Source organism: Trichechus manatus, unplaced genomic scaffold, assembly GCF_000243295.1.
Source record: "Trichechus manatus latirostris isolate Lorelei unplaced genomic scaffold, TriManLat1.0 scaffold00175, whole genome shotgun sequence".
NCBI lineage: Eukaryota > Metazoa > Chordata > Mammalia > Sirenia > Trichechidae > Trichechus > Trichechus manatus.
The window spans coordinates 485025-510846 of NW_004444111.1; the positions used below are offsets into that span (position 1 = coordinate 485025).

General features: G+C 39.3%; 1 protein-coding gene across 13 annotated transcripts in view; it reads right to left on the reverse strand.

Moving 5' to 3' along the window:
• Positions 1 to 25822, reverse strand: part of DTNA (dystrobrevin alpha) — a 446516-nt gene that overhangs the window by 170036 nt on the left and 250658 nt on the right. For 7 of the 13 annotated variants that reach the window (XM_004386870.1, XM_023741171.1, XM_023741170.1 and 4 more), the window contains exon 1: positions 8749 to 8815. In XM_004386870.1, coding sequence (XP_004386927.1) covers positions 8749 to 8815 — 67 coding nt within the window. Of the gene's footprint in view, positions 1 to 8748; positions 8822 to 25822 lie in introns of those variants that run through there. The other 6 variants (XM_004386882.1, XM_004386874.2, XM_004386880.1 and 3 more) reach the window with 3 other exon arrangements.

Consider the following 25822-nt stretch of genomic DNA (forward strand, 5'->3'; position numbering starts at 1 on the left):
GATGAGTATTCAGTACCTGAAAACTCAGCTCAGAATCCAAGCCCCTCTGTGGTCTATTTCCATCTTGCCCACACAACAATATTCCCCACTACTTTCTACCCCAGAATCTCCACTTGGCACAGGCTGGCCTCCTCATAATCCTATGCAGATAGGACACCTGAGTTCCTAGTGTTCCTCCCAAGATCCTTTCAATGAGTTAATGGGCTAATGTGTCCAGAACACAGTAGACTTTCAACATATGTCTGTTCTTCCCCACTGTAAATATCTGGCTTTCTTCAAGCCCCTCCTCAATTCTCAGCTATGACAGCCAAGCTCTAAACAACACTCATCTCTTTTGACTTCCAATCATGTTTATGGATCATAGATATAAAAGTCCATACTGTAATCTGACATGTACTGAAGTTTCTCCTTACTAGTGGTGCACCGACAACATGTGCTACATAAATGCTTTAGAATATAATAGTTAGGGTAGCAAATAAGTAAGCTGGCCTGGAAGCAGTTATATTAGGAGGCCAATTAACTGCTTTCCCAGTGAAACTCAGGATGAATTAGTACGTGATCTTCGCTAAGAGAATTTAGCATTCCCTCAACTCAAACTGATCTCTTTAGATTCATTTTAAAACACTGTCAATAGGCCTATTACTCTGTGGTTTTATGAGGCAGATTATTAAACATTGATACTTGTGAAAGTGTGTTACTTGACAAACAGGCTCATTAATACTGAGCCATTTGAAGGATCAAAGAAGTATCTCCCCCCAATTTTTAAGGAATTCCCTTAAAAATGCTCTCAAGAGATGGACAGTTAGCCAACAGCCATGTAGAATTTTTTCCAGTGTTAGAGAAGAATATAATTTAGTGAAAACAAATGAACTTTGGAGTCAGTAAACTTTAATTCTATCAATTCCTCATGTAAACTTAGACAGGTTATTAGTTGATGTCTCAATTTCCTTATGTATAAAATGAGAATATAGTATCTACTGTTTAGCTGGTAATACGTGTAAAGTCACGTATTCCAACTCATGGCAACCCCATGTGTGTCAGAGTAGAACTGTGCTCTATAAGGTTTTCAATGGCTGATTTTTTTGGAAGTACATTGCCAGGCCTTTCTTCTGAGGTGCCTTTGGGTAGACTCCAACTACCAGCCTTTGGGTTAGCAGCTCAGAGAGTTAGCATCGCGTCACTCAACTGCACATAGTGAGCATTTTTTCAACAGTAAATGGCCCTCCTTAAAATGCTTCCTGTACCATTTCTGAGCAACAATAAGTGATATAAATTTCTTTTTTATATTTCAGGTTTAATTTGCCTTCTTGTAACTTCAACTCATTTGACCTATTTTCCCCCTGGCACTACATCATCTTTTCTCCCTGCCACTTGATAATTCATTTCTCAAACATCTGAAAATGATGTCCGGTCATCATGAAGTTTAAAGTTTAGTTGAGGAGGTAGCTTCCCCTTGACTCTTTGAGGCAAAAGATGTTCAATTCTACATCCATTTTTTGCGTATAGTGTCTACCACAGAGCCTGACACACAGTAGGGTTTCAATCCATGGAAACTGCTATTATTATTCTCATTATCATCAGACATGAGTTTTGAGACTCCTTAAACATTCTAGTCACTCTGTTCCATGGTTGGTTAATATCTCTTTAAAATGAGATGTACAAAGCTTAACCCAAATGCCACAGCTATTGCCTCACCTGTATAGATACTATAGAAAGCAATTATTACTACCTTTGATAAGGACACTTATTAGTGTAATCTCATTTTTAATATCTAGCTCATTCTGCTGGCTCTTAGTAGGCTTATAGTTAATTAAAAAGCTAGCTATGTGTTTATATTAAGTCACATCTTTTTCGATTTTCTATTTGAGTGCTTATTTTTGGACTTAAGTGTAGAAGTTCACATTTATCTGGTCAACTTCTCTCCTTTTAAGTTGTAGGTCATTTTTCTAGCCTTTCTGATATCTTTTGAAATTTTGATGTTGTCATTGGCATTTCAAAGATCCTTCCTAGTTTTATGTCCTCCGTAAATCTGAGAGGTTCATGTGGGAAAATAAGTTTTTCAGGATGCTGAATAACCAGTGGCAGAGAAAACTATCAGCAATACCTGAAGGCTAAATTGGCTTTTTCCCCTTGGATGAGGATTTAGTTTTATTGATGCTAAGTTTGGCTCAACAACCAAGAGAATCTCAATATCTGAAATTAATCCCTTAAAAGAAAACATTAATGGCATAGATTATTCGTATAAATTCTTCAAGAATGATATAAACTGAAGGTATAAAAGGGCTGTGATGCAGCACGTAGCTAAGGTTCTCAGTTCCAGTAACTCAGTTAACTGTTTCTCAGTTAACAGTAACTCTGGCACCTCTGCACCCCAAAGGGATCCTGGGGGGAATTTAGCAAAGTTGCACTAAAACCCCTGCTCCTGCACCCTCTCTGGGATGCAGTGAACAAGGAGGTAGAGATGCTGCTTATGGACAGGGGTGCACTAACTGTTCTCCCCTGCCTGAGGTCTACGTGGACTTAACTAACCCCGTTCAAGAATCAGGAAGAGGTATGGACGTCTGCAAATGTTTCCTATTTGTGGAAGTTCCTCCTGGCTGATGATGTAAGACCCAGATATTAAAAGGGATGTGGTGAGTAATAAAATTTAGCTTTTCAGATACAGCAGCAGACTAACAATATCAGTGGCAACCGAAGCATGCACAATGGATTCTGGGACCAAAAGAAGCTGAGCTGAGCCACGCTACATAGTTCTTGCTCTGTTTATTCACCTTGTTTCAAATAAACTTCTTTATCTCTGCCCCAAGAAGCTACGAATTTTTGCACGTGCGGTCTCTTTTTAAAAATCCATAAATCCGTAGCCTACCTCTGGAGTAGTTGTGTGTCTTCTGTATCTTTATTCAAGTCATTGATTAAAAGCAAGGACCTGAACAGAACCAAGAATAGAGCCTTCCTGTATGCCACTAGAGACCTTCCTCCAAATTGATTGACACAATAATTATTCCTCTAGTCATGAATATGATGCTACCTATAAATCTACCTAACTCTATGCTGACCCACATTTCTTTAATGCAGGCACAACCCAAGAGCTTTTGTCAATATTTTGATGAAATTAAGGTTAATTTTTATCCTATGTTGTTTTCCTGATCTAGCAGTCTAGTAACTTTATTATAAAGGGAAATTACCATATTTTTATGCAAATAATGTGCACCTTCTATGTTTGTTTGCCAGCAGCACCCTTCCCCCATGAGGTACTTTTGTAAGCTCACTACACTAATTTTCTTACAGCAACATGTGAAAAAAATTGGCATAGTGACACTTATGAAAATACCTCGCAGGGGGAGGGCGCAGTTGGCAAACAAATGTAGAAGGCGTGCGTTATTTGTGTAAAAATGGGTAGTTCATCCATCCACCCATCCGTCTATCCATCCATACATACTTACATACCTATACACAGCCTTAACATAATTTTGGGTTTTACCTTCATAATACTCTTAACAGTCTTATACAATTCACTTATATTTTGCCTTGTATCTTTTGATAGCTTACTACACAGCCTTCCATATAGTCATTTAGGTCTTAAATATATCATGTATTTAAAAAATTCTTTCAACCAATGTTTATAGGATAAAGATAAAGCCTATAAACTTTGTCTTTGAATTCTGTCTCATGCTTGATGTTTAACTAGATATGTATGTGTGTGTGTGTGTGTGTGAGAGAGAGAGAGAGAGAGAGATTGGGAGGGAAGTAAAGAAGTTTGGGAGTCAAAGATGATGCTCAGATATATACCGTAGGCAACTGAATAGGATACGGTGTCCCTCAATGAGCTAAAGTGCCAAGAGGAAGGAATAGGTTTACAAGTGGGTAAAGACAAAGAGTTCAGTTTGGGACTTACAGAGTTTGAGTTGTATGTGGGACACCCAAGTAGAGATATTCAGTGGGCAGCTGTATATGTGCATATGGAGCCCATGACTAGAGTTATATTTCAGGAATTCTCAGCAAACATACAACGTGTAGCAGTGTGACTTGACTGGGCCAAGACTGGGATTATTTTTCTTAGAGGAGATGGTGAGCAGTTATTCCAGACTCTAGGTGGCAAAATGAGGACCAAAATTGGGAAGCAGAATACTCTTCCACTTCCAAGAAGTGCCCAGAACACACTTGGCAGTTGCTCAGAGACTTAGTAGCTTTAGAAGAAACACTGGGGGCAGCAGCCCTGGCATAGGCATTTGCTTTTTCATGGGCACCATTCGTGGAGGCAATGGTGAGTCCACTTCAAGTCACTTCATTAGTAGAAGTCTTGACAGGGAGGAGGCAAGGCTGGAAGGAAGGTCAAGTTTATATGGTGATTATTCCTGGTGCTGTTGTGGCTGCTAACCAAAAGGTCAGCAGTTCGAATCCACCAGGTATTCCTTGAAACCGTATGGGGCAGTTCTACTCTGTCCTATAGGGTTGCTATGAGTGAGAACCAACTCGACGGCAATGGATTTTTTTTTTTTTTAAATTCCTGATAGGAACCCTGGTGGCACAGTGGTTAAGAGCTTGGCTGCTAACCAAGAGGTCAGCAGTTCCAATCCAGCAGCCGCTCCTTGGAAACCCTATGGGGCAGTTATACTCTGTCCTACAGGGTTGCTACGAGCTGCAATTGACTTGATGGCAACAAGTTTGGGTTTTTTTGCTCCTGATAAGGAGTTGCTAGGTAGTGTAAACGGTTAACGTGCTCGGCTGCTAATTGGAAGTTTGGAGGCTTGAGACTACCCAGAGGTGCCTCAGAAGAAAGATCTAGTGATCTACTTCTGAAAAATTAGCCATTGAAAACCCTATGGAGCATAGTTCTACTCTGACACACTTGGGGTTACCATGAGTCAGAACTGACTGGAGGGCAACTGGTTATTCCTTATAAGCTGGTTCATGAGAATATGGGAGGTGTTTTAGGGAAACTCTTTGAACACCTGGGAGCCATAGCAAATAGCAGTAGAGGTAAATCCTTGGGAGAAAAATGAAATTATATGTGGAAAGAATGCGTGAAGAATAAAACTTTGGTAAAGTCTGATGGCAGGTCTGGATGGTACTGAGAGCCAGAAAAAGAGAATTAGAGTGCTCAGAAAAAGCAGAAGACCAAGTCAGGGTGGTGACAGAAGAGAAAGTAAGAGAGTTTCCAGGATGATGATCCTCAGTGTTAACATGTTAAAGAGGCTGAGGAACATGAGAAATGAAGAAAAAAGTGGAAATAGTCACTGATGGTCTCAGATCAATCATGGCCTATGGTAGCAGGATCATGTATATCATTCTTTCTGAATTTTTTTAAATCAGTTTTCCAAAAACTCACAGTGTACACTGCAAAATAATGCCCTAGGTTCTATTCCAACAGTACACATGCTGAGTGTAGCCAATATTCTGGAGTAGGACTGTCTGCCTTCAAACAATTGCACAGTATTTGCTGAGTACCTCCACGTGCTTCCCTTTCTGGTCCCTCCTCGTATGGGGCAGTGCTATCACTTTCCCCAGGACCTTCCTTATCTTGTTAGGAAGCCCTCCATGTTCTGAAGGAGTGTTTCCAGTTGCTTCCCTCCCATCAAAACCTACCCATCCTGTATCCCATAAGCATTTAAATAAGCACTGATTCAGCATGTAAGGTGAATGGTAAGATTCAAAGGTAAACGCCCAGGGTCTGTCCCGATACAGTTCACAATAGTGGGAGATCCAGACATGTCCACAAGTAACTATCACTCAAGGCAGAGTAAATGTGCCTTCAGAGCAGAAAAACAGAGGAGGAAGAGGAGAGTTGAGTTCTAAGAACAAACACTATTCTGCTAGTAGCCGGTCTGAGAAACTTATTTGAACTGATAAACTTATTTGATGACTGGAAAAGCCAAAGTGGGGATGACACTCACATTTAACTAGAGTCTTCTGTCTCAATCCAAGGTATTTAATAAATGGATAATTTGGGCAGTGTGGCAAAGAGAATATTTGGTTAAGAGCAGACTACTCAGAATTTCTCAAATCAAAGTAAATGGCCACCCACTTTTTAATATAAGGTTAGCCCTTCTTTGCTTACTTGTGAGTCACACACTGCTCTTTGTTTCTTTCCCTGCCTTTCCTTTATGCTTTTGCTCCTTGTGATAATGAGCTTAGAGTAGATATTTCATACATACTTACATGCTGCAATCAATTGAAGTTGCCAGACTTTCTTATCAATTGTTCTTCTCTGCTCTTTGTAATTTCCAAAGTAGAGAATCTCTCTCTTTTTTAAAAATTATTTCTAGATAATACTTAGTTGACCAAAATTACAAATTCTTCGTTCTTTTTTTAGCTCCCTGTGTAGCCATCAATGATTCCTAGAAGTTCTTTCCAATTCTTGATGCCAGTCTTCATAGGTAACCGTTTCCTTTTCTTTCTTTGGTGTCCTGATAGCACTGGGGTAACATATATTTTTCAACTATTTAACACAGTCTCAATGAGATTATCTTTCTCTCTTGTATGACTGTCTTATCAGTCAAAATCAATTCCTTCTTTTGAAACCAGCCCATTGTTTTATCCAGCAGAATCTCCACTTAATGCAGATGTGTTCTACTTAGTGCTGACCTAAGTATGGGGCTCAAAGTAACGGATTGTTAAGGTCAGATGTGTTCAGCAGTTTCGGCCAACATCTGAGTCTATTATTTTGCACACCCAAGGAAGAAAGATACACATTTCTGTGGCTTGCTTAACTATTCTGATCACTCATCAAGAAAACTCATAAAGCTATTTAATAAAGCTGCCCAACATCCCTGAGAAGTTTCTATAAAAAGACAGTTACGATTTGGGAAATCAATGCACAATTTTCCTAAGTCTCTCTCAGATGAAGAATAATTTAGAGATGTTCTGTTTCTATGACTATAAAATTCATCTTTCTTTTAGCTGGGCAATTTAAATCTTTAATGCAGTTGGACATTTGTGATGGATGTATCCTCTGTGCCCTACACTGCGTCTAGTGCAGAAGAAACTGGGATAATGTACTTAAACTCAGAGAACTATTTACAAAATCATAAATAAGCACACTTTCATAATTCTTACAGTGTACCGATACAGTGTTTAATGTTACAATGATAAATTCAAAGATTTCCCCAAAATTTTTATTACTTTTTTCTTTTATATTCAATGTTAATTTTTTTTTTAATCTATAAGATGTTGGCCTGTGTTGTATATACCTCTTGCTTTTTTAGTCTAGAATCTATGATATGGGAGGACATCTGTGCTGTTTGGGGATTTCTTTCGACAGCCAGGCAGTCAGTAGGTTCTCTGTTCTGTTAGATTTGTATTAACAAAGGTCACAATTCCAGTGACTGGCCATCCCAGGAGGGGAGATACAGAACCAAACATGCCCTAGGAAACTGGAAAGTCTTGGCTGAAGCTTTCCCAGACACTTTAGACACGTCTCCAAGAGTGGAAAACCCTCCTAGAGAAAAAGCAAGAAGTGTGACTGAGATTCCCCACATCAATTTTAATTTTCTTCCCTCTTTGTTAGTTCTAACACTGTCTTGGTGCTGCCAGATTACTGACAGATGATAAAGGAAAATATGAATCTTATTATCTGGGACTTTTCTTTATCTCCTCCTACCCTCATTCTTGCCCATCAGTTCCAATCTTCAGTAGAAACCTAATTTTGTCTACTGCCTTCTCAGGAAGAAAGGCTTACAACTCACTCCTGCTCATCCTCATTCCTAACGCAGGGAAGGAGATACAAAGACAATAAGAGAATCTTGCTTTTTATTTCTTTACATTTGAGATGTGTGTTTTCTCCCCAATGTCAAGTTCTTTTATGAATAAGAAAAACGGTCTAAGTGTGAGACACTACCAATTAAATGCATATATAGCAACCAGGCACTTACATAAACCAATGGCCTATATAGAATGGCTTTTCTGCTGGAGTCAGTAAATATAGTCTTGGTTTGGCTTCCCCTTGTACAGCAGGTAACCTCCAAGCTCTTTTCATCTTTTGTTTTCTTTTGTACTTTTTAGGAACTGGCTTGAAGAACAGATTCTCCCCCTCTTAAACCAAAAAAAATCAAACCTGTCACTGTCAAGCTGATACCGACTCATAGCAACACTATAGGATGGGGTAGAACTGCCCCATAGGGTTTCCAAGGCTGTGATCCTTACTGAAGCAGACTGCAACATCATTCTCCTGTGGAGAGGCTGGTAGGTTCGAACCGCCAGCTTTTCGGTCAGCAGCCTAGCACTTAACCACTGAGCCACGAGGGTTCCTTCTCCACCTCTTGGTGAGTTCCAAATAACAACTTATAGTTTGGCTCAGTAATTATGCCTGATTCCTCTTTCCCATGTGAACATGTGATACCATTTTATAGGTAAGATGTTCAGTGATTCATTTCACAAACTTTATCTATATGCCAGATACTGCAGTGCAGGGGGATGAACACAGGCTTTAAAGCTTAGCAGACTGTATTAATGTTAAAACTATATAGTGTTTCAAGTGACCGTGTGTGTGTGTGTGTGTGTGTGTGTGTGTGTGTGTATCTCCATAAACTTTTTATTTCACATAAAATGTACATTCTAGCAACAAATTCTAACGAATCGTTAGCTAATTTAACTCTTACCTCATACAAGGCAAAAAGGTCCAAATGTACATTTTATTCAAGGAATTTAATGGAAAACTACATGTGTTATAGGGATTAAATGGCTATTTCCAATCTTTCCTTGTGTGTTCAATGGAAACTATAAGGTGTTCGTTAACAATTCCATACTTACTCATCTCTGCAAACAGCTGTCTTCTTTCTGCCATGGTATTGCCTCTTTTCCCGCTATCTTCAATCATTCTATGAGACAAAATGATTACAATGTGTAATCATCCTTAGGCTAATGAAAAAACAGTCATTTCTATGTAAACACACTTGCCATATTTATGCCACAAACAGAAAAACTATTTAAGACTATAAGTGTATTAAAAAGTATAGCTTTACTTTCACTCACCTATAATAGTTGTACATATTTTTCCATATATAACATTTTTATTTTCTAACTTAACAAAAATAACTAAAATAGCAAATAACCTTGTGCTATAGCTAAATACACCCATCTACCATCTGTAAGGTGATGCATTTCACATACAGTCTCTCTTTCAATTTTGGGAATACCTGTGAAGGATACAGAGGCGATATTATAGATCCCATTCAACAGAAGACGGGACTAAGAGTCTCATGGAATAAACGGTAAAAGGTGTACAAGGTCCCTAGGTGGTACAAATGGTTTATGCTGGGCTGCTAATTGAAATGTTGGCCCTTCAAATCCACTCAGAGGTACCTAGGAGGAAAGGCCTGGTGACCACCTTCCATAAGATGATAGCCATTAAAAACCCTATGGAGCATAGTTCTACTCTGACACACATGGGGTCACCATGAACCGGAATTGACTCAATGGCAACTGGCTTTTAAAGGGCATAGATGCTCTGACTCCAAGATAAGTATACTTTCCACTACATCCTGCTGCCAGTTGTCCTTTGTGCAGCTAAACCCTCAATTCAGAAACAGGTAATTTTCTAAATGTTCATTTCTAAGTTGAATGTTTGAAACCTGCAACAGTTTTCCTTTATATAGTAATCTTATGCAAGGTGGTTAGCTCCACAACTCTCTACTTAAACATACTATTGTTTGCAGTGAAACTATCTTAAAAAATTCTATTAAAATGCCAATAGTTAAAACAGAAAAAAGGGGAAAAAATTAAAATTTCTCTTGAGAAAAAAAGAACGAGAAAATTAATGTAAATGTTTAGCATGTAAAGGGCTTTTGGTTACATAGCAAGGATTTTACAGGATGATGAATTTGATTTTTTATTATATCTACTTAAACTTAAAAAAACTACAGGTTCTCATACACACATACCTAGTCGTATACACATACATGCATACCACTATAACTTTCATTTTGATTCTCAGGCCTAGTTAACATAAGGGAGAATTACACTAATATTTTTCCATCTTTCAGTGAACCTTGCTTTCTCCCAAATCAGTCTTTGTCCATGCTCTTCTTTTTGTCTGTATTTTCCTCTTCCTATGCCTAGCTACCACCATCTATCAGTTAGTCATACTGCGGTGGCTTGCGCGTTGCTATGATGCAGGGTACTATGCCACCAGTATTTCAAATACCAGCAGGATCACCAATGGTGGACAGGTTTCAGCAGAGCTTCCAGACTAAGACTAGAAAGAAAGGTCTGGTAATCTACTTCCAGAAATTAGCCAATGAAAACCCTATCAATCACAATAGAATACTGTCTGATATAGTACTGGTAGATGAGCCTCCTAGGGCGGAAGGTACTCAAAATATACTTTGGCAGCAACAATCAATTTGAGCATACCAACGATCTAAAGATGGTGCAGGACAAAGCAATGTTTTGTTCTGTTGTATGTGGGGTCATGACAACAGCATGCCTAGCTAATTTCCAGTCACCCTTCAGGTCTCAGTTCACGTGTATCTTCCACCGAAATCTCCCTGACTCTCTGTTGACTGACTGGGTTTGGTGCCTTTCCTCTGGGCCTCCATAGTACCCCATGCCTTTCTTTCAAGGCTGAGCATTTATTCAACAAATCTTTACTGAGTTCCTTTCACATACCAGGAACTGCACTAGGCTTTGGGTTTACCACTGCGGAGAAGGCACAGTTCCTGCCCTCAGGTGCTTCAAATGTAGCATAATAGCGTTTCAAATACAATGAGGTAATTATAGCCAATGCAGTGGAAAGGTATGTGAACACTGGGAGGGATTGATTAACTGGGGTAATTTTAACAAAGCTATTAGCAGAAGAGTGCTAAAAAGGTTATGGGGCTGTGTGCAGAATGATTCACTGAAGTTAAAGAAAAAATCGGTGGTGAAAGCATTATTGGCCACATTGTTCAAACAGCCTCATCACTTATATGAGTCAAGAATTGCTTGCCTATTGCCAGGAAGGGACAGAAGAGCACAGAAGAACCTTGGTTTATGGAGTCAAGGGAAAGCTATGTACACAATTCACATTGGATGTCAATATAATGAGAGTTATTAATGGAGCTTACTTAATTTGTACTAAGTAACAGCAGAATTGTGTTCTTTCACCATACATATTCAATCTGTATGCTGAGCAAATCATTTGAGAAGCTGGACCTTATGAAGAAGAATGTGGCATCAGGATTGGAGGGAGACTCACTAACAACCTGCGATATGCAGGTGACAACCTTGCTTGCTGACAAAGAAGAGGACTTGAAGCACTTACTGATGAAGATCAAAGACTATAGCCTTCAGTATGGATTACACCTCAACATAAAGAAAACAAAAATCCTCACAAATGGACCAATAAGCAACATCATGATAAATGAAGAAAAGATTGAAGTTGTCCAAGATTTCCTTTTACTTGGATCCACAATCAATGCCCATGGAAGCAGCAATCAAAAAATCAAGTGACATATTGCATTGGGAAAATCTTCTGCAAAAAACCTCTTCAGAATCTTAAAACAGGAAAGATGTCACTTTGATGAGTAACACGTGCCTGAACCAAATCATGGTCTTTTCAGTCGCCTCATATGCATGCGAAAGCTGGACAATGAAAAAGGAAGAGTGAAGAACTGATACATTGCGGTGCTGGCGAAGAATATTGACTATACCATCGACTGCCAAAAGAACGAATCTAAAAAAAGTACAGCCAGAGTACTCCTTAGACGTGAGGATGGTGAGACTTTGTCTTCCTTATTACGGACGTGTTATCAGGAAGGACCAATCCCTAGAGAAGGACATCATGCTTGGTAGAGAGTCAATAAAAAAAGAGGAAGACCTTCAATGAGATGGATTGACACAGTGGCTGCAACACTGGACTCAGACATTGCAATGATTGTGAGGATGGTGCAGGGCCTGGAACGTTTTGTTCTGTTATACAGTCATGCGCTACATAATGTCTGTTTGGGCAACGTCTGACCGCATGTATGTCCGTGGTCCCATAAAGTTATAACAGAGTTCAGAAATTCCAATCAGAGAATGGGACGTAGTGGATGCAACCAGACATAGTGAACCCAACAGCTTCATGCATGCAACACATGTATCTCATGTCTCTTGTACACAAAGTGATTGCACTGCCAGGCATATAATGATACAGTATATATTTAACCTATAATACTATGTCTTGATAGCCATAATAAATGCCTGTTACTGGCTTATGTATGTACTATAATTTCTATCGTTTATTTTAATGTGAACTTTTCCTACTACAAATAAAAATTTTACTATATAACAGTGTATACTTGGACTAGTAGGCAGCAGCATCCAATCTTGTGTACCGTGTGTCTCTTGAGTGTTGTAGCATCATCTCTCTGAAATCTTCTTTCGAAAATATTACCGTGAAGTGCATCATGGCTCCCAAAAGCAGCAAAACCAGTGCTAGTGACAGCAGCCGTATCCCATATAGCTTTGCTAAGTATATAATATGGTGTTCACACAACATCCAAATCACATCTTATTTCACAGAACTTATCATGGATGTTAAGCAACGCATGATTGTACAAAGGGTTACTATGAGTTGGAACTGACACAATGGCACCTAACAAGAACAACAACAACTTAATTTGATAACAATTCATTGCTGAACATGCTCATGTATTTTCTAAGATTTTAAATATGCAGGTATGGTTGGAGATAGGAGGGAAAATGCCGTCTTCCTGATTCATATAGCCCTATTTCCTTTACTACAGAACAAGTGGGTAGATAATAATCTGACTTACACAAAATAGTCTGGATATAGCTTCCAATATTTATTTCAAGAGCTCAGAGGTAGAGCTGAAGCAATAGAGAGACAGGGCATAGAACCAGTGATATGTTCCTGCATCTGTCTACATGTTGGAAAGAGATTAAAAGAACCATTAAAAATAAATCACAAAGGATGGCAGGCTGGAAAGCTCTGACTGAAAATGTCAGGGAGGTAAAGGCTGGCTTCTGGACTCGTAGAACTTACTGCCTGCACTATTCGCTTGGTACTGTTTGTGACATCATTTTTCCAGTTAACTTTTTGTGCGTTTCTCTTTAAGGTTTCTGAGGACAGCGACCTCAAGAATTTTCTGCACACTGCCTAGCAAAATCCGATGAACAAGTGATATGTCCAGTTAGTATTTACTGAATAAATAAATGAAAAAGAAAAAAAAAACAGAGGAAAGAAAACCATGAGTTAAATTTGTTTTACATGAAATGGACATTCAATTATATTTTCAAAAAACTGACTTAGAGAAAAGGGAAATTCAAATTGTACTAGATTCAGAAATTTATCATCTGAAATGAGCAAAACTAATTAATAGCTATTATAATCATGTCAAGAGCCCTGGTGGCACTGTGGTTAAGCATTTGGATGATAACCGACAGGTCAGTGGTTTGAACCCATCAGCCGCTCCACGGGAGAAAGATGTGGCAGTCTGTTGTATCAAGACTTACAGCTTTGGAAATCCTATGGGGCAGTTCTATTCTGTCCTATAAGGTCACTATGAGTCAGAATTAACTTGACAGCAGTGGATTTTTTTAGTTTCTAATCATGTCTAAAGCACATCATGTCTCATGGAACAGAAGTTGAAAAAGATGCAAACTATATTTCTGTCAATTGTTGGTCTACTCATTACCATTTTTGATGAGTTAATTCATAAAAGAAATATCATTAGTTGCACAATGGTATTAATTCTCACTTCTAAGTAAAATGTGTACTTTATGAGAAAAAGAAGAAAAAACACAATGGCGTGAAATAACAGAAAGCAGAAAATATAATGATAAACATAAAAAGAAAAACGATACACTTTTAATTTTACCTCAAGAGTTTCTTGGGAAGCAACAATGTTAGAAAAGATTGAGAATATTCTCTTTTTGCCCAGTGATCATAATCATAAAGGTTAAAAAAAAAAGGTGAGGAGGACATGCCAGTTTATAGCTCACACTGATTCAAAAGAGGGACTCCTAGAGAAAGTAAGCTAATAATCAAATAAATACAGAGTGCCACCATGGACTCTTTAGTTTCCAATTTAACTCTATCAGTGGGGGTTGAGCTACATAGTGTTCGACTGCATTCTCTTTGCCTTAGAAAGAGAGAAGAGTAAACCCTTCAGTAGGGGAAGGAGGTAGTGCTTTTACAGAGAACAATTTTGCTTCTGAAATAACTGAAATTGTCGAGAAGCTCTGCCTATGAATGTCAGTGTAACGACATCTGCTCAAGTCATATGGAGAAGATGATGGGGAAAATAACCCATCTGTGATACTAATGCATATGTCATAAGAAGCGTGGCTCACAGCAGGCCTGATTTGGTCAGTTTCTGTTGTTCCTTCATGTAAACGAGATGCTTACAACTAAGAATTTACTGGAAGATTGAGCACTATCAGATATTTCTTTTCCTAGAGCTCGGTCCCACAAATTATACAAGATATGTATTGTTTTCATTCCTGAGAATCAATCCATTCGTTTACTTAAGAAATATTTGTTGAGCAGCTATAACTTGTCAGACACTCTGTAGTTTCTGGAGATCCAAAAATAAAGAAGGCATGATTTTTGCCCTTAAGAAGCTCACAACCTAGAAGGAGAAATAAATTATTCTAACTTGGTGTAATATGTACAATGATAAATGCACGTACTGCTATGTTGTTGTTAGCTGCCATGGAGTCGGCATGCTAACCCCATGCACAAGGGAACAAATCACCGCCCAGTCCTGCGCCATCCCCATGATTGGTTGCGGATCGGACTATTGTGATCCATATGGTTTCCATTGGCTGATTTTTGGAAGTAGATTGCCAGGCCTTTCTTTCTAGCCTGTCTTAGTCTAGGAGCTCTGTTGAAACCTGTTCAACCTCATAGCTACACATAACCCTCCACTGACAGATGGGTGGTGGCTGTGCATGAGGTGCGTTGGCCAGGAATTGAACTTGATCTCCCACATGGAAGGTGAGAATTCTACCACTGAACCCACACTGCCCCCTGCACTGCTATATAAAAAAAACTAAACTAAACTCGTTGCCATCAGGTAGATTCCGACTCATAGCGACCCTATAGGACAGAGTAGAAGTGCCCCACAGGGTTTCCAAGGTGGATTCGAACTGCTGACCTTTTGGGTTACAAGCCATAGATTTTAACCACTCTGCCCAGTACTGCTATCTAGAGTAGTTTAATTCTGGGAAGATCTAAAAACTACATCAAAGAAAGAGTAACAGTGGAACAGAACTTTAAAAGATGAATAGAAATTTTCCAGAGAGAAAAGAGTGGCAGAGGGCATAGTAGTTACAGGGAATCATGAAAAACACCACCGAGCATTAAAAGGGTATGGTGCATTTAGGAACCTGGAGTAACTCAGTATTGCTGGGTACAAGTGTGAGTGGAGACACTGACAAGTTGAACGGGCAACAGATTTAGAAAGTCTTATTTGTCATATCTAGACACTACAGGGTTTTCCTATAGGAGAATGGGTGCCATTCAAGGTTTTATACAGGGAACTGATATATACAGATGTAGGTTTTGGCAAGATTACTTCAGCATGTCGAGTAGAGGAAAGATTGGGTAGGCAAGCTTAAGGGTAGAAGCACAGGCTTAAGGGAGGACTCCAATTACCTGGCTACATAAGTGATCCAGGAGAGAGAATATATGTCTTGTGCTAAAGGGTTGATCTGAGAAAGATTGAGACAAATTTGGCAGGACATGGTGACAGACAGGCCACATGTGGAATGGCAGAGGAGAGGTCCTCAGTTTTTGCTCTCCCAAAGCACTTCACACTCATTAGGAAATAATCTGCTGCCTCGATGGCAATAAGGAGTTTATAGGAGGTGAGGTCCCCAAGTTACCCTTCTTCCAGCATAGCCATTAAAGGAGGGCTGCAAAACTGGTAAGGGGGTGCTCCAACTCTTAGCCCAGATGTATGGGGGAGGACTGAGAGAACAGAGTAAAATAGTCTGGGAACCAGCAAGAAATAAAGAAGAAATCCAAACCTAGGCCACAGAGTATTAGAAGAGATGTGAGTTATATTTTGGCATAGCAAGAATAAGTTCACACTGAAATGTCACATCACCAAAATTACTTCCTTCACTACACATCTTTTATAAAACACCATCTGTAATAAACACACATTTCTATTACACATGCTGTATAAGAAGTTTTAACAGCAGAAGCTTAAACTAATGATGTCATACATTTGTATAATATTGTGAAGATTACAAAATGCTTTTCTCTATAACCTTGTGAGAAGATGGGGAAGATATTATTCCCAAGTTAGAGATGAAGAAATTGAGACTCAGGCGGGTAGTGTCTGCCCTTAAAACATAAAGTATTTTCTGGAAGATCAGGAAATTGGATCCGTTTTTTTGCTTTCAATTTTTAAACTCCTAGGCTAGTGTGGGTTCTAATCGCCAGAAATCTTATTCCAACTGCTTCTGTCCAATATAAACTAAGGTTTCTAAAATTGGTAAACTGAAAAGAACTTAATAGGGCTTGGTGATTGACAGACCAAAAGGAGAATGGAGAGGAAGCATCCATGGCTCCCTCAAACTTCACTGAGAAATTACTTTATGTACTACTTTATTACAGACTCTTCCTATTTAAAAATATTATTGTATTAGAAATAATTGTGAAAGTTAAAATAATTCCCAGAGTCTGGACTTATGTAAACCTAGACACATATACACACACAAACTCACACACTGATTCACATTCTCACAACTTAAGTCCACAAAAGCTGACAAGGTTTTTAGAAACGTCTGGCTCTGCTTTGCTTTCACTCCACCTTAGCAAACAGTTAAATCTTGCAGATTCTGTGTTTAATATGATGAGACTGTTCCCTTGCTTTAATTTCCTCCATTTTGCTCCAGGTGGATGACGAGAAGATGCTGGGGTCAGCACTCACCAAGTGCTACAATCCCTGAAGTTAGTAACTACAATGATGGCTATTTGAAGCTTCTTTCCTCCTTTAATTGATTTATTGGTGACATCTAAATACCTGTTTCCATTTCTGTTAATCAGGAAGGCCTCTGATACGACTTTCTCAGATTTACATTCTAGTCCTAATCTTTGGCAATATAATAAAAGAAGTATTCAAAGCTCCTTCCTCAGGCAAAGTGTAACTGCATTTGCTGTTACTTGCTAGTCCTTTAGATGAGGCCCTGACAGTAGGAAAATGGTGTTACTAAAATAAATGGCCATAATGGGTTTCTGACTTTGTCTTTTACTTTGAACATAAACCTCTACTCCTGGAATGATGGAACTTGGATGGTTTTTTTTTTGAGAGGTGAGAGCTCACTATTTTAGTGTAATGATCAGCATAAAGACGGTATAAAGATGGGTTATCATAGATTTGGTCTTTTCTCTAAAGTACCCACCATTGTAGTTCTTGGCTGTCCAACCTGGGGACATTTTGAAACATACAAATGGCTGGGATTTACTGAATCTGGGGTTGGGGGTTGAGCATTTTTATTTGTTAAAAGCATAATAGATGCATCTGATACACAGTCAGGATTGAGCTAGAAATATGATGCTAGTTGAGTCTAACCACGAACTTATTTGGTATATTAGGTGTGAGTTCTCATGTTGCTTTGAAATCTATTTCTGTATATGAGAAAACACACTTTAAAATGTAGCTTAAGCCAAGAGAGAACTGACAAGATGATTAACTCTTTTGGGGGAATGTAAATATACACTAACATATACATACGTTCATATGGGTACCTAGTGAGGCAAACTTTAAGAAATAGAAACTGCCATTAAAAAGTGAGAACATCTTTTTTAAAAAAATTATTCTGGAAAGAACTATTGTCAGTAGTTTAGTCAGGAAGGAACCTGTTGCTCTGGGGCAAAGGTGTACCAGAGGCTTAAGGATGTTTTGTTTGGTCTGGCTTGGCTTGGCAAGAGGCTAGAACTCCTGCTCAGTAAAGCTGGTATTATACCACACCTCCCCCTTAACTACCAGTAAGAGCTCAGATTGCAGAGGGAGGCCTAGAGCAAATGCGCATGGGTGAAAAGGAACCTTTTAAAAGGAAACCAAAAAAACCAAACCTGCTGCCATCAAGTGACCTACAGGACAGAGGAGCTGCCCCATAGGGTTTCCAAGGAGCGCCTGGTAGATTGGAACTGCCAACCTTTTGGTTAAAAGCTGAACTCTTAACCACTACGTCACCAGGGTTTCCTTTTAAAAGGAAGAGGATTGAAATTCTGACTCCATAATGTGAGGTTCAAAGTTACTAGAATGTCTCTGAAGGGCTGGGGTGCTAAGGTTCAGCTTGATCAAAAGTCCCTCCCCAAGAAGAGACTACCGGGGGGGAGGGGTTGTCTATGCTGCTGCCTCTTGTGCTACAGGACGACCTAAGGTTGAAGTTTTTCAGGGAACCAAATTTTATCCCAAATGATGTGCCTTTGGGACAATGGTTGTGTGTGTGCGCCAGTGCGTGCTCACACATGTTTCTCAACAGTAATAATGCTGTATGTCTAGGCTCACTTTGTTGTGGTGAGACTACAGCTAAACCTAACACCGGAGAGAGAGGCTTTTTTGTCTTCCTGCTGGAACAGCTAAAGTTCTTAACACCTAGTGGACAGGTGTTAGGAAATAATTGCCTTCCAATCATTTGTGACTTTCTTGATTCAATGTAAGAAGCTATTGTTATTGCTCATAAAATAGGTCTGTTTCTTTTGCTTACAAATCTAATAAATAAAAACAAAGAAATAAAAAATTTTAGACTCCACTTATCTTATTAGAAAACCAAACTCATTGCTGTCGAGTTGATTCTGACTCATAGCGACCCTACAGGGCAGAGTAGAACTGCCCCATAGGGTTTCCAAGGAGTGGCTGGTGGATTCGAACTTTTGGTTAGCAGCTGATCTCTTAACCACTGCACCATCAGAGCTCCTATCTTAATATAGTGGGATTTTTACACACACACACACACACACACACACACACACATTTATAAAGGTGAAATTTTGGGGAAAACTTTAAAGACTGTAATTCCAGAATTTGTTCAAATGACTTAACTAAATTTAGCTTCTCAATTAAGAGGCTGCAACAGGACAGGGTGTATTTAGCTGGTTAAGCAGTGCAATGATGTCCCAGCCACACTTTCTTTTAAGATTTAGATCCTTCAGCCATCTGAAAAAGATAAGAAGCCTTATCCCACCAAGATGTTCACTCTACAGACACACAAATTAAGGAATTATGGATCTTTGCATGGACTGGTTTATGGAAGACAGCCAGGACTTGGTGAGGATCAAAGGCAGTTTTTTTTTTTCTTTTCATTGTACTTTAGATGAAGGTTTACAGAACAAATAGTTTCTCATTAAACAGTACACATATTGTTTTATGAAAATGGTTAACAACCCCACAACATGTCAACACTGTCCCTTCTCAACCTTGAGTTCCCTATTACCAGCTTTCCTGTCCCCTCCTGCCTTCTAGTCCTTGTCCCTGGACTATTGTGCCCCATTAGTTTTGTTTTGTTCTATGGGGCTGTCTAACCTTTGGCTGAACGGTGAACCTCGGGAGTGACTTCATTACTGAGCTAAAAGGGTGTCTGGGGGCCATACTCTTGTGGTTTCTCCAGTCTCTGTCAGGCCAGTAAGTCTGGTCTTTTTCTGTGAGTTAGAATTTTGTCCTACATTTTTCTCCAGCTCTGTCCAGGACTCTCTGTTGTGATCCCAGTCAGAGCAGTCAGTGGGGGTAGCCGGGCACCATCTAGGTATACTGGACTCAGTCTGGTGGAGGCTGTAGTAGTTCTGGTCCGTTGGTCCTCAAAGGCAGTTTTACTTTATGGGGAGTGCCAACTGTTGGTGAAAGGGTGTAGCCAATCGTAAGGGCCACATCTACAGAGCAACTGTCCTTCGAGTAGGTGGGTGGTGGCCTCCAAAGGCCAAGAAACAGGAAAGAGCAGTGATGGTGGGAAGAAGGCAGTGATAGGCTCACGTGGTATCAGTCAGAGTGCCTGAATACATAAATCCACTCTTCATGTGTCAGACAGAAACTTGCACCTGGAAAATCCAATGTGCTGTAAGACGTTGCCATCATGACTCCTGGCACTTTAAAGGATTCTAACCCATCTTTTGATTTGACACCTTAGAAAGATTTAGTAGAAATCTTAGAAAGAGTAGTAGAAAGCAATAGAACCTCCCTTGCCCAGTTCTAATGTGCTGAGAAAAAACTGCAGCTGCTACTGACCATGGGCTAATTGTTATTTGTGCGTCTGGGAGTGTGACCTCCGTGAGGAGAGTTGGGGAAAGGACAATGAGAACTAAGGTGTAAGTCTGAACAATGGGCAAAGCTAGATATAGGTCAGGAGAGCTTGAACACTTCACAATTTCCATTATTTTTAGGGGTGGGGGTTATGAGTTTGGAGACATAAAAAAGGGAGAGGCAGGAAAGTATATTGTTTTCCGCAATTGGACAAGAAAATCAGACTTCTTCTGTGAAAATAATGATGATAATGATGATGATAATTGCCACAATATTATTTAAAAGAATTTCCATTTAAAAAGAAACGCTTACTATGTACCAAGTAGTGTGCAGGCATTTTCTCATTAAGTTCTTACAAGAACACTAAAAGGTAAGTAGTAGTATTCCCATTTTACTGTTGTGGAAACCAAGGTTCAGAGAGATTAAGCAATTGCCCAAGGGACCAATTTAGGGTTTAAAACCAGGCATGTCTGACTACAGAGCCCACTGGACTGCTTAAGAAAGACCAAAATGGAATTGTATGAAATTAATCAAGGGAAATGCTGTTTTTCCTGAGGGTACTGGTGGTGGCACATTGTCCGCACATACGCGAACTGAAACGGGCTAAGGCATAAACTAAGAAGTGTGCTACTGGGTGCCAGAAGGAAAGTGAGGCAGGACAGAGGTTGTGAGATGCCACATTTTTGCTAAAGGAAGAGCCTGCCAGCCATTAGGTGGCTATATCCTCTGCATTTTCCCCTTCATTTTCTTCCATTTCTCCTCTTCATTTTATTCCCTCTGTCTCTGATCCAACCTTCACTTCCTGCCCTTTCTTTCCCCTTCTTTAACTCTACTCCTTAATTCACTTTCTTAATTTTAAATGTGTTAGGGAAAATGGCTCAAACCACTCAAAAATTAAATGTCTATTATTTTCTTTTAAAATTCCTTTCCTCTCAAACTGATTCTACTATATTTCTCTGAATGTTTGTGCCAGAACAACTATTTTTAAAGAGAAAGTCTCAAGAATTCTAGATTGCAGAAGGAGCTATTTTGTTCCTTAATAGACATGCATTTAAAATAAGGACTTTATATAATTTATATTTAACAACTTTTCAACTTAGATTTACGTGTCAGTAAAATGTGGAATTGAGGCTATAGTTAGATATTAAATTAATTAACGTTATGCTATTTTTTTCTTTCCCCTACCAAATAAACTCTATGAAGAATACCACAGGCTTACAACATAAAACAACTCAAAAAACAGCAATGACATTGTAGGGACTCTTATTATTGCTATCCAAGAAAAGCACAACCAAGTATATTGGGTTAATGAATGCATATGCCAAAATTAAATAGGCCACATGGAAAAGTAACAGGCAGAGTGTATGAGCAGCCAATAGTTATGGTTGCAAGATCCTTGCAGTAAACAATGGCAATTTGCACCCCAAGGTCCTTTCCCCTAGACAAGGGATGACCGGCCTGACAGGAGTACAGAACGGAAAGAGAAGAAACAGAGGCAGCCCTTATTTCCAGTCTCTGGATCTCTTCTATGAATATAAGGCTCTTCGTTATGTCCCTTCCACTGAAGGATACTTTGTCTGAAATTAAGAAACGACTGGAAGAAATCTCTGTTTTTTCAGAGAACCATGGCTCTAAGTTGGTGATTGCCAAGAATCTGAGTGGGAAAGAATAGCTGGTGGGAATGAGACTTCTTTTTTTCAGTCTTGGGTCACACAGGCCCTCTGAGTCATCTTGTTGAGGCAGAGGCATCAATGGATGGTTATGTAGCAAGAAGGGACTCAGAGATTCACTCAGAGTGTAACAATAATAACCAACATTTATTAAGTGCTTACTATGTGTAGGGAGGCTCTGAACTAAGTCTTTTACAGGGATTATCTAATTTATTTCTTATCCTAATTCTGACACAGGTCATATATATTACCCCATTTTATAGATGAAGAAACCAAGGCTTATGTGGTAGGTAGAATAATGGTTCCCCAAAGATGCCCGTGTCCTAATTTTCAGAACCTGTGAATATATTACTTTGACATGGCAAAAGGGACTTTGTAGATGTGATTAAGTTAAGGACTTGAGATGGGGAGACTATCTTGGATTATCTGGATGGGCCCAGTGTAACCAAAGGGGTCCTTATAAGAGGGAGTCAGGAGAGTCAGAGTCAGAGGAGATGTGACAATGGAAGCAGAACAGAGATCCAGACAGAGGGACAGAGACAGACAGAGAGATTAGAAAATGTTACCCTGCTAGCCTTGAAGATGGAAGAAGGGGTCCTGAGCCAAGGAATGCAGGCAGCTTCTAGAAGCTGGAAAAGGCAAGTAAACGAATTTCCCCCTAATCAAAACCAAACCCTTTGCCATCGAGTCAATTCCAACCCATAGCGACCCTATAGGACAGAGCAAAACTGCCCCACAGGGTTTCCAAGGAGTGGCTGGTGGATTCGAACTGCTGACCCTTTGATTAGCAGCTGAGCTCTTACCCACTGTGGCACTAGGGCTCCCCTAAAGCCTCCACACATTTTGATACTTTGATTTTAAGACTTCTGAATTCCAGAATTGTAAGATAAGAAACGTATGCTGTTTTAAGCCATTATATTTGTGTAATTTGTTATAGTAGCCATAGGAAACTAATATAGCTGAGAAGAGTTAAGAAACTTTTAGGAAACCCCATTGCCAGTAAGCCACACAGCCAGGAATTACCCTCAAGAAGTGTAACTCCAGAGGCTATACACTTAGCCATTATGCTACACCACCTCCCTACACCTCCTTAGATTCAATCAGTTCTCTAAATACCATCTATGAGAACCTACTCTGTGTCATACACTATGCTAATTCCTGCTTTTCATCATCTTATTTAATCCCCAATCATTTAGTGTTATTACAGGGGAAGAAAGTGTGGCTTAAAAATTTTAAAGAACTTGAATTTAAACCTAGGTCATTCTGACGTACAGCCCAGGTTTTTCGCCTGTTCGTCCTACTTTTGAATACATTCAGCCAACTTTTATTGAGCACCTGCTAAATGTCAGCATAAAACACAAATGCAGATCTGAATACTTTGCCCTCAGTAATTATTGAAGGCGTCTGGGTAGTTCATTCAGGAGTCACTGTGCTCAACTACACTCCAGGAACATTCCATTCCAGAGGGTTAGCGATGAAAGCCTTGGACAGAAAGCCATCGACACAAGCTCTTTCAACTCAGCAACTTCCTGATTAGAATTAGCCAGGAGACACTCTGACCCCATCTATATCAATACATTTAATTAGCTCTGATTGGTTTACTAATATGGTTATATTTAATAGAGGTAAAAAAAAAGTAAAGAATATTTTGAGATTATTAAAATATCAGGCCGTACATCTGACTATCATGAAAGAAGAATCATTGGAACCCCAATCTACTACACATAAAAAATCATCTGGATGGTAGAATACCCTGCTTAAAGTCGAAACAATATTCTACAACATAAGAGTTGCTAGCTTAACTAAAAGTTCTGGAAATGAGGCACATGTTACTGGGAACTTTATGATCCCCCAAAGCCAGTATCACAATAAATTACGTTAACCTCATTAAAATATCACAACCTTTTATTATGTTATGATATTCTTACTATAATATAAAGGGCAAAGTGATATATGATACAATTATGTAGAAAATGGACCTACCCAGAGAGACAGAAAACAAAGCCAATTTTTGAATTATAATCCCCCACATTAATGCTTGTAAATGGAACCAATAAAACAAATGCACTGTGCCTCTCTCACTCACGATGCCCATACGTCAAACCACCCCCATCCACAAACACACTGCTAGAAAGTCACAGTGATGCAAAACAAAAACAGCAGCAGTTGGAAAAAAAAAAAAGTCTTAGCCAAACAGCATTAACACCACTATAGATGATAAAAAAATCACTCTTGTAATGCATCAATACTTCAATTTTTAGACCAGCTGAGACTAGAGGACTTCCCAGGACCACAGCTCTGAGATATACTTTAAGCCTTAAACTGAAATTATCTCTTGAGGTCACCTTTTAGCCAAATAACAGATTGGCTCATAAAATAAAGACTATCACCCATGAGTAATGAGCTCCTTTAAGAATCATCTATAGGAGACCAAATGGTCAACAATTACTCTAAAGCAAAGATGAGAAAGTAAGGGGGCAGGGAAACTAGAGTACTAGAAATGGTACTACCAGAACGGAATGAATGACACATTGTGAAAAATGTAACCAATAAAACTGAATAGTTTGTGTAGAAAGTCTTAAATGAAAACCTAATTTGCTGTGTAAACTTTCACCTTAAACACAATAAAGTATTATTTAAAAAATTTCAATTTATCACACGGTGTCCATTCTGTGAATCCATGAGTACTGAGCGCAAGTGCTCCAGATTCACCCTGCAGGATCTGCAGTTATGGGAACAAGTTTCCCCGGACCTGGTAAGAACATGATGTTAGGTACTGTCAAGTTGATTCCAACTCATAGTGACCCTACAGGCAGAGTAGAACTGGGTTTCCTAGTCCTTATGGGAGCAGATCAGCAGGTCTTTACTCCCGAGGAGCCACTAGTGGGTTCGAACCACCGACCTTTTGGTTAGCAGCCGAGCACCTAACCATTGTGCCACCAGGGCTCAAAGAAAAACAAAAGAAATTTTACACATGGGATGGGGTGAGGGCACTTAGTGCAGTGCCTGGGACACAGTAGGTTTTAAAAAAAATGTTAAATAAATGAATAAGTGAAAGAAATGAATCGAGAGAGAGAGAAAGAAAGAAAAGAAAAAAACACAGCAAAGGGTAATAAGCAGCAGGCCATGTCCCGTGTCCCAGACTAAACAGTTTTATTTTTCCCCCACAAAGGCTTCTGCCTCAGGGTACTCAAGCCATTTCCTGTCTGTGCTGGACACCCAGACAAGTGTTTACCATTTTGCTGTCATTCAGTACACCAAAGCAGTGATGCATTTAATAGCACCTTATTGACTTCAAAGACTTAATAAGCCTAAACTAGTACCTGGAAATGATTAGGCACTAAGGGAAATAACTCTACTAAAAAACTGTTCTTTAAAAGCTCAAAAAAAGTGGTTAAAAGGAATTCTGGGACTTAGGAAGTTTACTATATGTAGAAATATCCTTTGAGCTCACACAATGGAGAAATTAAATTCAGAGACGTTCCCTTCCAGCAGCCAGTTGCTACATTATTAGGCTTGAAACATGACTCAGTCCTACCTCCCACACAGTCAGCGTAAGTTCAAAAACCAAAACCAAACCCATTGTCATTGAGTTGATTCCCACTTATATAGCTAGATCTGGCACAACTTTCCAGGGGCAAACAAAAATTATGCATATATAAAGAAGGTATGCCAAGAAGTTCTTCATCAATACTTTCAAGTTTGTGATAGGTTATCTGTACTTCTGTTTCCCGACTCCACACTGACCCTAGGTGAGGAGAATGAAGCTCAGAGGTCACGAGTTGTGCCAAGGCTACACAACAGTGATGTACTAAAGCCAACATCAGATTTTAAGTTTCTAGGTTCCTGGTGAGAGGTGTTTTTCAGCATATAATATTGCCTTCACAAGACTGCCATTTTATTTTTCTCTTCTCCAATTTAGAGATCTATGTCTTTAAGCCAGTCCTTTAGTATAAAAATTTTCAAGAACTCCTGTCT